This window comes from Oncorhynchus keta, chromosome 29 (genome assembly GCF_023373465.1).
Source record: "Oncorhynchus keta strain PuntledgeMale-10-30-2019 chromosome 29, Oket_V2, whole genome shotgun sequence".
Taxonomy (NCBI): Eukaryota; Metazoa; Chordata; class Actinopteri; order Salmoniformes; family Salmonidae; genus Oncorhynchus; species Oncorhynchus keta.
In genome coordinates, this window is record NC_068449.1 from 27,461,651 (window position 1) to 27,476,305 (window position 14,655).

Below are 14,655 nucleotides of genomic sequence, written 5' to 3' on the forward strand. Positions count from 1 at the left end.
ATGTATTTAATCAATCTACACACTATACCCCATAATGACAAAGCATTAACAGGTTTTTAGAAAAACATATACCCTATACCTCGAAATTGAACTCATGTGCATCCTGGTTCCATTGATCACCCTTCAGATGTTTCTACAACTTGACTGGAGTCCACCTGTGGTCAATTGATTTGACATGATTTGGGAAGGCACACACCTGTCTATATAAGGTCCCACAGTTGACAGTGGATGTCGGAGCAAAAAGCAAGCCATGTGGTCGAGGGAATGGTCCGTAGAGCTCAGAGCAGGATTGTGTGGAGGAACAGATCAGGGGAAGGGTACCAAAATCCCCAAAATTATCTGGAGCATTGAAAGTCCTCAAGAACACAGTGTCTCCATCATTCTTAAATGGAAGAAGTTTGGAACCACCAAGACTCTTCCTAGAGCTGGCCGCCCGGCCAAACTGCGCAATCGGGAGAAGGGCCTTGGTCAGGCAGGTGACCGAGAACCCTATGATCACTCTGACAGAGCTCCAGAGTTCCTCTATAGAGATGGGAGAACCTTCCAGAGGAACCATCTCTGCAGCAAATCAAATCAAACTTTATTTGTCACGTGTGCTGAATACAAGTGGGGAAGTTACCGTGAAATGCTTACTTACAAGCCCTTAACCAACAGTGCGGTTCAAGAAGAGTTAAGAAAATATTTACCAAATAAACTAAAGTAAAAGAAATTATACAAAGTAACACAATAAAATAACTATACAGGGGGTACGGAGTCAGTGTGGGGTTACTGGTTAAGGTCATTTGTACATGTAGGTAGAGGTGAAGTGACTGGTTGGATATTAAACAGCGAGTAGCAGCAGTGTACAAAACAAATGGGGGGGGGGGTCAATGTTAAAAGGCCAGTGGCCATTTGATTAATTGTTCCTCACTCTTATGGCTTGGGGATACCGAGCAGTTGCCTTTCCAGGCGGTGATGCAACCTGTCAGGATGCTCTCGATGGTGCAGTAGAACTTTTTGAGGATCATGCCAAATCTTTTCTGTCTCCTGAGGGGGAAAAGGTTTTGTCGTGCCCTCTTCATGACTGTGTTGGTGTGTTGGGCCCTTGTGTGGCAGTGTGGAGTGCGATCTGAATCTGTTGGGGCGGTATGCGATTTGGAGTGGGACTAGGGTATCCGGGAGGATGCTGTTTATGTGAGCCATGACCAGCCTTTCAAAGCACTTCATGGCTACCGACGTGAGTGCTACGGGGGGGTAATCATTTAGGCAGGTTACCTTCGCTTCCCTGGGCACAGGGACTATGGTGCACTACTTGTCACATGTATGTATTACAGACTCTGTCAGGGAGAGGTTGAAAATGTCAGTGGAGACACGTGCCAGTTGGTCCGCGCATGCTTCGAGTACACATCCTGGTAATCAGTCTGGCCCCCTCGGCTTTGTGAATGTTGATCTGTTTAAAGGTCTTGTTCCCATTGGCTAACGAGAGCGTTATCACACAGTCATCCAGAACAGCTGGTGCTCTTGTGCATGCTTCAGTCTTGCTTGTCTCTTTAGTTTGTCTGGTAGGCTTGCGTCACTGGGTAGCTCACCTCTGCGTTTCCCATTGTAGTGTGTAATAGTTTTCACACCCTGCACATCCGACGAGCGTCAGAGCTGGTGTAGTAGGATTCAATCTTAATCCTGTATTGACAAATATTGCTTGTTTGCTAGTCTGAGGCCATAGCGGGATTTCTTACAAGCTTCCGGATTAGTGTCCCGCTCATTGAAAGCACTCCACAAATCAGTTCTTTACCATAAAGTAGCCAGACGGAAGCCACTCCTCAGTAAAAGGCATATGACAGTCCGCTTGGAGTTGTTGAAATTCACCCAAAGACACTCGGAGCAGGAGAAACAAGATTCTCTGGTCTGATGAAACCAAGATTGAACTCTTTGGCCTGAATGCCAAGCGTCACGTCTGGGGGAAGCATGGCACCTTCCCCACGGTGAAGCATGGTGGAGGCAGCATCATGCTGTGAGGATGTTTTTCAGCGGCAGGTACTGGGAGACTAGTCAAGATCGAGGGAAAGCTGAACGGAGCAAAGTACAGCGAGCTCCTTGATGAAAACCTGCTCCAGAGCACTCAGGACCTCAGACTGGGGTGACGGTTCTCCTTCCAACAGGCCAATGACCCTAAGAACACAAACAAGACAATGCAGGAGTGACTTCGGGACAAGTCTGAATGTCCCTGAGTGGCCCACCCAGAGCCCGGACTTGAACCCGATCGAACATCTCTGGAGAGACCTGAAAATAGCTGTGCAGCGACGCTCCCCATTTAACCTCTCAGAGCTTGAGAGGATCTGCAGAGAAGAATGGAAGAAACTCCCCAAATACAGGTGTGCCAAGATTGTAGCTTCATACACAGGAAGACCCAAGGCTGTAATCGCTGCCAAAGGTGTTTCAACAAAGTACTGATTAAAGGGTCTGAATACTTATGTAAATGTGATATTTCATTTAAAAAATTGCACACTTCTAAAAATCTGTTTTTGTGCTCTTATTATGGGTTATTGTGTGTAGCTGGATGAGAGGGGAAAGCGATTTAAGTCAATTTCAGAATAAGGCTTTGGAAAAAGCAAAGGGGTCTGAATACTTAACGAATTCACTGAAAAAAATATATGTTTTTTTTAAAGTGACAGGTCGTTAGGTGTAGGCAGGGCCAAAAGTAAATATGACTAAATAATTAATCAGGGTGGTTTTTCCACAAATAGACAGGTGTTGTACTTTCCATGGTTGCCAATTGGTTAACTTTCTATTAAAATGTATTGTAATGAGAGTTTATTTATTTTGGGATATTTACACCAAGTATGCCCACTTCATTGTCGGACCATTTTATTGGTAAACTACACGGTAATGTCAAAGTTGCATTTATTTTTAGATACAATAAGTAATATCATGCACTTATGTTAATTTGGTTTTAATCCAGAGAGGTTTGAAAATGATCTAGATCCTCTGAGGCTGTGTAGGGATCCAAATTGCGGATTTAAAATAGAAAATGAATCGTCAGCATACAATGACAACTTTGTTTTTAAGCCCTGCTTTCTAGTCCCTTGATATGATTGTTGGATCTGATTTTAATAGCTAACAATTCGATAGCCATAATAAATAGATTAGCGGACAGCCTTGTTTTACTCCTCTTGACAATTTAATACTTTCTGAGAAGTAGCCATTATTTACTATTTTACACCTAGAGTTACTATACATAACTTTAACCCATTGCATAAGAGATTCTCCAAAATTAAAATAGTTCTGGCATTTACATATAAATTCCAGTCATACTTCATCAAAGGCCTTTTCAAAGTCAGCTTTGAATACCGGGCCTGGTTTCCCAGATTTTTCATAGTGTTCTATTGTTTCCGGTACTTGTCGTATATTATCTCCAATGTACTGGCATGTAAAAAATAAAACTGTCCGATAGATGAATAATATCCGACAATACCTTTAATTCTATACGCCATTCATTTTGCTAGGATTTTGGCATCACAACACAAGTGTAAGGTGTCTCCAGTTTGTTTTAGGTTGACTGGATCTTTATTTTTACCATCTGGGTCCTGTTTCAGTAATGGAGAAATCATAGCTTCTTGCTGAGTACCTGATAGTCTACAATTGTTTTCTAGGAGTTGTTAAAACATGTTAATGCGTACACACACACACACACACACACACACACACACACACACACACACACACACACACACACACACACACACACACACACACTCCCCACCAGCCTTCAGCATCTGCAGCTGACAGATTTTGGGGGGGGTGTGGAGAGGAGGAAGTACCCCTCTGGGCTGTCCTGTTTTCTCAGCTGGACTGTCTCTGAGTGCTTTGTGTGTGGATCTGTGCTTGTGCAGAGACAGGCTTGGTGCCAGGGCTAACAGTATTTGTTCTCCCCCTGCAGTATGATGCCATCCGGGTGAACCAGCTCTATGAGCAGGCCAAGTGGGCCATCCTGCTGGAGGAAATAGAGTGCACCGAGGAGGAGATGATGATGTTTGCTGCCCTGCAGGTGAGACCTGTGTAATGCATGTGTGTCAGTTTGTCTGTTTGTGCGTGTGTATAGGGATCATGTTAATTGGCCTGATTGAGGACTGCAGTAGTTATCTTCTCCATGGTCTCACTGCCTGATGAACAGAAGAACAGCAAATTATTTGAATGGGCGTGTTGTCCAGTGTTGACACTGACGTGGTGGGTGACTGGTCTGCTTGAAATCAAATTTTATTGGTCACATACACATGGTTAGCAGATGTTAATGCGAGTGTAGCGAAATGCTTTGTGCTGCTAGTTCCGACAGTGCAGTAATATCTAACAGGTAATCTAACAATTCCACAACAACTACCTAATACAGACCAGTCTAATTAAAGGGATGGAATAAGAATATGTACATATAAATATATGGATGAGGGATGACCGAGCGGCATAGGCAAGATGGTATAGAATACAGTATATTCTTATGAGATGAGTAATGCAAGATATGTAAACATTATTAAAGTGACTAGTGATCCATTTATTAAAGTGGCCAATGATTTTGAGACCTGTATATAGGCAGCAGCCTCTGTGTCAGTGATGGCTGTTGGTTATGTCCGTGTGGCTAAGTATAGCAATTAGCCTGCCATGTTCAGCACAGTAAACATGACTGTATTTGGGGGATAAAGGCCCAGGGCATTCCTGTTAGCCCACTACCCCCAACTCTAACCCTACACATACAAAACATATGCGCTAGAAATACACATGTATGCACCAGAAACACACACACCATCCCCCTCTCCCCAGTGTCAGTAAGAGCGTGGGCGTCAGAGATGGTGACATGGAGGGAGAAGCCTTTGTCCTACATTCTGAAACCCTAGCTGGCTATGGCCACAGAAGTGCAGTGTGTCCTGAAATATGCCTCTCTTTTCTTCTCCCTCTACCTCTCTCTCACCCCCACACTGTCTCTCTAACTCACTCGCTCCCTCTAGGCAGCTGTTCATTCATATTGAGGAGGAGGAGGGGTAGGAGTTGGGGGGGTTGACAGTATAAATACAGTTTGTCAACAAGTTGGTCTTAGTGTTGTTGAGGCATAGACCAGAACATAACATGGTGAGACTGGCTCTGTTGGTCCAGAGGATAGTGTGAATGAATGGCCAGGCCAGAGACTAGTCCCAATATAACAAACAGGATTCTGACCAGACTATCTCCATTGTGAATCAATGCAGAAATGCTGCACGCAATGTCCCAAGTCTGCACTACTCACATGTGCTCCAAGGAAAGACACATGTACAGTCACTCATTTCATCAACTAAATATCCCCCCTTTACTAATTTCAAAGAATTCAAAGTAATTATTGTTAATCAACAGTTAGTGCTTCATGGTACTCACTTCTACAACACCCAAAGACACTCTAAAGTATTTATTGGACAAGCAGGTATTTTTTTGTGTTTTTACCACTTTACCACTTCGTATGCTATGAAAGGGATGAGGAAATCACTACCAATGTACACAGACGGACGCCATTGGAGCAAACCAGAAAAGTTACATTACCAGTAATGACATTCACAATATCAAACAGGAGACTGGTGTTGACACATTATTCACAGTCATGGCATAAAGGACTGTTGGCTAAACATTAGTCCCTTTTCTCTATCTCTCTCCCCCAGTACCACATCAACAAGCTGTCCATCATGTCGTCAGACAACCACATGAACAACAGTGAGAAGGAGGTGGACGAGGTGGACGCTGCCCTGTCAGACCTGGAGATCACCCTGGAGGGAGGCAAGACCTCCAACACCCTGGTACTACACCTTACTGTCCTATACTAACCCCGACCCTAACCCTGTCAAACATGGAGATCACCCTGGTACTACACCTTACTGTCCTATACTAACCCCGACCCTAACCCTGTCAAACATGGAGATCACCCTGGTACTACACCTTACTGTCCTATACTAACCCCAACCCTAACCCTGTCAGATACTAACCCCAACCCTAACCCTGTCAGACCCTGAGATCACCCTGGTACTACACCTTATACTAACCCTGTCAGACCTGGAGATATACTACACCCTGTCAACCCTGTCAGACCTGAGATCACCCTGGTACTACACCTTACTGTCCTATACTAACCCCAACCCTGTCAGACCTGGAGATCACCCTGGTACTACACCTTACTGTCCTATACTAACCCCAACCCTAACCCTGTCAGACCCTGAGATCACCCTGGTACTACACCTTACTGTCCTATACTAACCCTAACCCTGTCAGACCTGGAGATCACCCTGGTACTACACCTTACTGTCCTATACTAACCCCAACCCTAACCCTGTCAGACCCTGAGATCACCCTGGTACTACACCTTACTGTCCTATCCTAACCCTGTCAAACCTGGAGATCACCCTGGAGGGAGGCAAGACCTCTAACACTCTGGTACTACACCTTACTGTCCTATACTAACCCTAACCCTGCCAGACCCAGAGATCACCCTGAAGGGAGGCAAGACCTCAATACACTGGTACAACTACTGCACTTTACTGTAAAACACACTAGTTATGCAATTTACTGTACTTTACCTCAATGCTACTCTAGTGGTACATTCAATTAGAGCAAATGTTAATGGGCACATCCAGAGTGGCATATTATGGTTGAATCGGAATGTTAAATTCAAATCTCTCTACCATCATATTTATGCCAATATGACACCAATGTAGATGAACATTTGAGGTACACAACACACCTCTCGTCATAATCCATCCGGCCGTTACCGAGAACCACTATACTGGATTGTTGACGGGGTCTTGTTAGTATTACGGTTGTCAGAATTATTTTTGCCCAAACCTAGCTCAAATTCTAGACGTCAGGTTAAAACGAGGCTACAGCGTCCATATGGTGACCATTAGACTTAGATCCATTTAGACTGGATAAGTTAATTGGCACTACATGCACATTTCTTCCCAATAAAAATCTATGTGCTACCTTTTTTTCTGAAAATTAATTTCTGACAATGCTAATATTTTTTTGCCAAATCTCAGAGTTCTAAAACCGGGGCTGCGATCAAAACACTTAGAAGACACACCCTCGTCCACTTACCCTCCTTATGCCCTTGGGGAATCGCCGTTGCCATCTTGGAGGGTGGTCCAAATGATTAGACAAGCAAGGGAAGTTTGCAGCTTAAGTCCCTCAGCCCTCATTTTTAGTCGGCTTTGTGAGTGTACAATTATGTTCACTCCGGGGCCTGAAACTCCCAATAATTCAATTTGCGACGATTGTACATCTGCTAAGGAAAGTCTCAGAAAACTTAAAAACAACATCAATGGAGAAGTCAACGTACCGTAAACTCGTACATCGCCTTGGTCCGTACAATCGCCCTTATTTTAGCACCCCAAAACGTAATACTTCCAGATCAACGGTAATGTCCATACCATTGTAAAGCACAATTTCTCCCCTTTCCAACAGAATCAATTACATGACCTAAACACTGCCCTTTTCTGCATAATTCAAGCAGGCAATGAGCCCCGTCGGGTCTTTTTAAAAATGGCAGGTGGGGAAGCGAAACTAATGCGTGATAGCGAGAAGGAGAGATGTTGTATGTTTCTTTCACTCGATCTGTCCAACTTATCACCTTATCGCCTTTAAAATTTAAATAAAACACAAAGAGTTTATATAATGTGTCATTACATACCTATTTGAAGGTTTGTGCCACATTTGAATCTGGTTTTTAGGGCGGTGCTAAAGTGATCTTAGAAGTAAACAGCGGCTTTGAGAATGATGATCATGCAATGATGACGAAAAAATTACTAGGTTTCCCCCCCTTACCCCCGTCACTGTTCATTTCTTGTTTTTAAAGGATGATAGAAGTGCTACACCTGGTGGAGAGAGATTGTAAGAGAAATAGTTGTTTTATGTGTGCTGTACGTTACGACATGACACGTCAAGATGTAACGGAGGATCAGTTTATTCAACTGATCTCCAATACTATAGAGCCATTACCATGTCAATCACCCCTTGAATAGAAACCTAGTTCACACCCCCACGTCAACACAGTCGCTACAGTCCCATTAGTTTTCTTTGTAGCCTCGTTTGAATGTTGCAGTTGCACGGAATGGGGTGTGTTTACGTTACAAGTAAGTAAAAACAAATGCAAATAAGTTTGAAATTGTACTACTAATGCACATGACGGCACATGCGTAAATATATATATATATATTTTTAAATCTTTTGGAAATTGTAGACAAAACATTTTCCTTCAGAGGTTCCAGCTAAGCAGGCTAACGTTATTTAAATTGATAGCTATCATACAGTAGGTGAATAATAATATATTTAATATACATAGACATGCACTCAGAATTGACATAGCGCATATAAAGCACACACACAAGCTACCGGTGGCTGAAAACACAATCGTCACAGGATAAACGAGGATGGTCCATTTAAAAATCATTCCTTCCTCCCTCGCCCTGCAAGTGTATACTTGTCAGACATCATGATACGTCATCAGTAGTGTCCACAAAATTTGAGGGCTGTGAGTGGCTTTGGACCGCAGCCCGGTAGAGCAACTTGACTAGTAGAAAGCTACCAGCTGTAGCTAGTTCGCTAGCTCACACCAGTTGGATGAGAAGCAAAAGGAAGGTAGCTAGGTATATTTTGCTATGGAGGGTTTTTCATATGGCTGAAATCACTGTGTAAACTGCTGACCTGGGAACCTGGATATCCATTTAAATAGTGTTAATCTATAACAGGGTTCGTAGCATAACGGTTGGCATCACTGCCCTTCGGATTTGAAGGTCCTGGGTTCACCTACCGGAGGGGATATTTTGACTATTCTCTGTCGTGTATAGATTTTGACCCCCCCCTCTTTCCCAAAACACGCACTCCATCCATACAGTACAAATGCACACAATAAATTGCACAGGTCGTAAACGTTTCCTTTTCTGACGCCACTTTCTTTTGAGAAACTAAGACATTTCTCAAGCTGGCCTGGGTGGAGCTGAAAGATGACTTACTCATCTTAAGCATATTGTACACTATCAGTAGTACTTAAGCAGCCTATGTTCTCTTCCAAATGAGTACTCCCATCTGTTTTCATATTTATAGTGCCATTTACAAATGTGTGCTCTTTCACTGCCGTTGGACAGCTGTGTACAGCATTACTAAGAGCATTTGTACCTAAAGGATTTAGTGTGCCAATCCAATGTCAGATTTGTAAATATGTGTTTTGTACTTGTCTATTGACTTTGTACTTTACAGGTGTTTCTCAGCAGTTTGCCACAGTGTTTGGATCAGGAGTTACCAAGATTGCTATTGACAAGCCACAGGGTTATGCAGGCTTTTTTTGTTCAAGCCCCGTGCTACCACACCTGATTTTACTACTCTGCTGTTGATCAAGACCTCAGCTGTTCATCGAGACCTTGAATAGTACAGTCAGGTGTGGTAGAACTGTGCTTGAACAATAAATCCTGCATAACCCTGTAGCGCTTAAAGAGCAAATATGGTCATCCCTGAACTATATCTGATGAATATACGATTGTATATTTTGTAATAACTCAATATTGTTTACAGGTAATGTAGTATCCTACTAGGCCTTTCTTCAGTAGACTTTAAATTACATTTTCATGTTAATAGGTACATGTTGATTATTTTGTCTATTTTCCAGTAGCTTTCTCGTTTTTATTGTTACAAGAGATCAGTGAAAAATAATTCCGTTTACACCATATATTAGCTTAAATGGGTCTCTGGTTCTTCGGTTCCCTCTGGAAAATCAGCTGTTAATATAAAATAAATACTAATAACTACATTATTTCAGTTGCCATTTGTCATTATTGTGTACTTTTACTTTACTTTTATTGCTATGTTTTGCTGTATTATAATGTTGTGAAATAGTGTTGTATAAGCACCTTCTGGTGTACAAACCATGGCAATTATTCAGGTTGTAGTAGAAGGTTTGAATCCTAAGCATCCTGCCTACACATTATTTGTAGTACAATAGACCAGCATAGCTACTATAGTAGATTAGGTCCAAGCTGTGTGCTGGAAAACAGAGCATCGGTGAAGTACGCATAGTGGTGTATATTTCCTTTTTCGGCTTCAGACCAATGCCTACTTCTCACTTAACTTTTTTTGTTTTAGTTTGACTAGGGTCTGGGTGAGAACTTCACTGCAAGGCAAAAAGCTACTTCAGAAGGTGTACCTTCTAATGATGTATATAAAGACTAGAATGCTGATGCTATGTGTTGGTCAGTGAGAGGCTTTAAAGCCACCGGTCGGCCATATTGGCACTCCCCAGTAATAGCGATGAATGAATGGAATTCTAAAGTATTTCAATTAAATATTTAAAGGACAAAATTATGTGTATTTAAGTATTTTGTTGTAGTGGGGATTGTAACATTAACACTTTCTAACAATTATACTTTAAGGAGAATGTTATATATTTGATTATTTCTATGTTTAGCTCATATAATATAATTTAAAAGTATGCATTAGGTGTCTGTAATATAATAAATGTGGTAAAAACACATGTAGACATTTCTATAGCTTCCAAAATAGTTTTTTACAACGGTGGGGAAGTGCCAAGATGGAGGTATGGTGGCTTAAAAACAGCACCCCCCTGTCAGTTATCTAGTGTATATATATATATATATAAATTATTGGTCAATTCTGTATGGGTAGTGGATATCACATGATTTGGCCATTGTTAAAACTGTCTGCCCCAACCAACTGAAGTTTATACAGCTTATCTGAGGAAGTTGAAGCTTGATTAACTAACTGTTTTCTTTTATATGCAACTCTGAGCGATGACATTGCAAACATAGAAAGTCAAACTTAAGGTCATTGTTAAAGTTGTGCTTTATAATCCTGTCCTTGTCCTTTCTCAATAATAACCATTCAACCAGCACTAAACATGTTTGTTCCTCTCTTCCTCTCAGGGTGATATCACGTCCATTCCCGAACTGGCTGACTACGTCAAAGTCTTCAAGTAAGTTCAACAACTGCTTCGGTGGTAGATGTTGTCTTAATCACAGATCTAGGATCAGTGTATCATCCCGAAATCCATTAAGGGGAAATTCTAAACTGACCTTAGAATAGTGGCAAAGAGCCAGTTACATTTACATTTAAGTCATTTAGCAGAGTTTAGCCAGTTCCTCCTAACTCTCCAGACTGCCTCCGTTGATTCATTTTAGCCCTTTCTTGATGTTTGCTAATGACTGGCCATGCGCTTTTAAAGAAGGCATTGTCCCTGGGATGTTAAATCTAATACTATGGGAGCAGGAAACAAGGTTTGGGCCTAAATTGGAGAGCTGTTGTCTGTTCAGTATCAAACTTGGCTGTATGAATTGGGTTTGTGGGCTGGCTTGTTTCAAGGACCAGCTTATTGGTGGGGCTCAGGATGTATCAAAAACACTGATTACTGCAGTGATTCGGGTTTACCTTAGGACTAGGACCAGTTATAATGGTCCTCTTTAGATCATGAAGGGTTATAGTGGTCCTCAGTAGCTCAGTTGGTAGAGCATGGCCCTTGTAACACCGGGATAGTGGGTTCGATTCAAGAAGCCACCCATAAATAAAATCTATGCACGTATGACTTTGTTGCTTTTGACAAAAGCATCTGCTAAATGGCATACGTTATATTATTATTATATTATAGTCTCTAACTAGGGCACAGAGCAATATCTTATACATAGCTAGGCGCCCAAAGTTTTTCCTGGTCAGGTCAGGTGGTGAGTAAAACCCCTGGCCCTAGTCATAAAAGCCTTTTGGCCACAGGCCTGTGTTGACAAGCAGGTAGTTCTTGCAGCTTAAATAATGTTGTAAAAATATAAGCTGTAGACTATTACTGAGAGGTATTTCCACAGTAATTGTCCTCCATTAAAACTCATGTCCAACGTTGGCTCCTCTCCCATTCATGCTACTGACTCTTATATGGACCACAGAAGGAGGCTGAGAAAGCTCTCGCTGTCTCTTTCTCTCGTCTTTTTCTGTTAGACTTGGCCCCTCTCAAGTGGAAAAAAGCACCCCCCTTTCTATGTGGCTTGACGGCTCTCCTCTTGGTGTCTGGGGTTGGGTTTGCGTTGCTAAGCTATGCGTTTTGTGATTCAAGCAGAACTGACTTACCCCCCTGTCGCTCTTTTTCTCTCTCTTCTATGTGTTTTCCAGGCCAAAGAAACTGACACTGAAAGGCTACAAGCAGTACTGGTGCACGTTCAAGGACATCACAATTTCCTGCTACAAGAGCAAAGAGGAGGCTCATGGGACACCCTCTCTCCAAATGAATCTAAGAGGTACTAGTAACACACACACACACACACACAGACACACACTCACTAAAGAATTCAACAGTTCCTTTACGACCTGAGTCTGTGTGATCCCCAATGGTGTGTGATGGATGGCTTTGACCACCTACCGCCCCCTTTCTCTCTGAACTCTTCGTGTTTTTGTAGGTTGCGAGGTGACACCAGATGTCAACATCTCTGCTCAGAAATTCAACATCAAGTTACTTATCCCGGTAGCTGACGGCATGAACGAGATCTGGCTGCGGTGTGACGCTGTGAGTACGGCTCTTTGCCCCCATCCCCCCCCATCCCCAGGGGAAACACTGATACTGTAAATGCAGTCCATATAGTCATCTTATAATCATAACCACCATCCTTCTCTCTGTCTACTCCCTCCCCTCCCCATGCAGGAGAAGCAGTATGCCCACTGGATGGCAGCGTGCCGGCTGGCCTCTAAGGGGAAGACCATGGCAGACAGCTCCTACAATCTGGAGGTCCACAACATTCTGTCCTTCCTCAAGATGCAGCACATGAACCCTGACCCCCAGTTCATTGCGGAGCCAGCCGTCACCAACGACATAAACTCTGAGTGCCTGGTGTCTCCACGCTACCTGAAGAAGTACAAGAACAAGCAGGTAACTGGAATAACAAGGGTCTGTGTGGAGAGGAGACCCCATTTATGTAGCCTACAGCTGAATGGCCATGGATTCAAATATGTATGCAGGTGGATACATACATTGCGAGTGAACAGACAATGCTATGGCAGCAGAAAGCAACCCTGGCGAGATAATTGGGAAGTAATTGTTCCAGGGGTAGTTTGTTGTTTACCCCCTACCCGATGCACCCCAGCTGGGCGCCTCCTGGCGTCTGGGTTGTCCTGCACAGGAATGCAGCCTCCCTCCCTCTCTCGCTCCCACCTTCCCTCTAAGGGGAACCCAGGACAGCGGACCTTGCACTCAGCAGTCTAAAAGGGAGGATTACCACAAGTGAAGCTCTAAGGCGATCTCCTTACTCTAAACTAGCTTCCTTCCCTCATCTCCTTTCTGCCATTATAACTGAAAGGTGACTAGCAAGGAAGCTAGTTGACTGGAAAGAGGTCCACCATGTTAATTTCACCCATCCATGCCCTGCCAGATCTGTGCTCAAGAAGGAAAGGAGAAGAGGAAATAATATAATACTGACTATTGAGTGATGCAGCCGGAGAAATCCAGACAACCTAAAGGAGTTGTCTCACTGAACTCAGAGGCAAACCACCAAAGCCAACCAATGATAAGTCACATTTATGCATTAGATTAATTTGTTTAAGGGGCAGTATAATTGTGCTCTGTACTTAGCAAATTCCCATGTAAATAACAGGCTGATGTATATACTGTACATTAGACCTGCAGAGCACATGCTTCCACGGATGGGAGGGGGAGTGGCCTTCCCTCGCTGACTAACTCAATGTGGTTCTGATTAAGCTGTATAGGAAAAGTGGGACGTTATTTTGGTGTGGGTGTGTGTGTGTTTCGGTGGTTAAGTGATGACTCCATACTAGTCTGGGTTTGGACTGTAACCATAGCTTCAGCCTGGCGTGTTACTGGGTCATCTAGGAAAAGAGCATGGGGAAAGACCACTCCTGATGTGTGAGTGAGAAGGGAGGAGGGGAGAGTTCATCAAACAGGAAATGTCTATCCTGGGTGGACATCCTAAAACAGTCATTACTGTGTCCACTGAATCACATTGAAATTGTGTTTTTGTTCTAAAAAAAAAGGAATGAGAGAGCCAAATTTGTTTATTTGGCATTGCTGCCTAAAAACAGGATAGGAGTGTGAGTGTGTGTGTATAGTCTGTAGTGTGATGGGCCTCCTACTCAGATCTCATTCAAATTCTCACCCCTCTTAGCCTCTTTACCCAGGCCTGTGGGGCAGTCTGTCTGTATGTGGCTGTGGTTCTGGCCCGTCTCCAGTCTCTGTCTCAGTGTGAGGCTCTGAGCTCTAACCCAACCGAGCCTAGCTAGGCAAGCAAGGGATGGCCCAAAGGCACCTCATGAAACACTCCTTTCATCTCTGGCTGGACAGGATTACTGGTAGTGGGATTAGCAAAGGAAGTTTTGAAGAGCATTGTGTGCTTTTTGTGAATTTGTTCTGTAGTTTTTGTGTGTGTTTGGGAGGGTTTGAGGAAATTTGTTCTGCCTGGGAATGCAGAATGGGAAGCTAGGCTGAGAAAAGCCACTCTGTCAGTCTGCTAGTTGTGCTGTGGGAGAGATGTTTTCAGGGTACTGCCTCTCCCTTTACCCCCCCAAACTGGACTTCCTCTTCTCAACCCCTCCCCATGGGACTTCGTGCTCCAATCCCAGCAGATACGCACAGGAATTTATAGATGGTTTCCTGGCCAAACATACAGTTTTACATAAGACAAA

General features: G+C 43.2%; 1 protein-coding gene across 7 annotated transcripts in view; it reads left to right on the forward strand.

Annotated features, from left to right (window-relative positions):
* Positions 1-14,655, forward strand: part of LOC118362657 (fermitin family homolog 2) — a 90,154-nt gene that overhangs the window by 70,820 nt on the left and 4,679 nt on the right. For all 7 annotated transcript variants that reach the window (XM_052486344.1, XM_052486343.1, XM_052486345.1 and 4 more), the window contains 6 exons: positions 3,917-4,024; positions 5,652-5,786; positions 10,911-10,960; positions 12,139-12,263; positions 12,423-12,529; positions 12,665-12,889. In XM_052486344.1, coding sequence (XP_052342304.1) covers positions 3,917-4,024; positions 5,652-5,786; positions 10,911-10,960; positions 12,139-12,263; positions 12,423-12,529; positions 12,665-12,889 — 750 coding nt within the window. The remainder of the gene's footprint in view (positions 1-3,916; positions 4,025-5,651; positions 5,787-10,910; positions 10,961-12,138; positions 12,264-12,422; positions 12,530-12,664; positions 12,890-14,655) is intronic.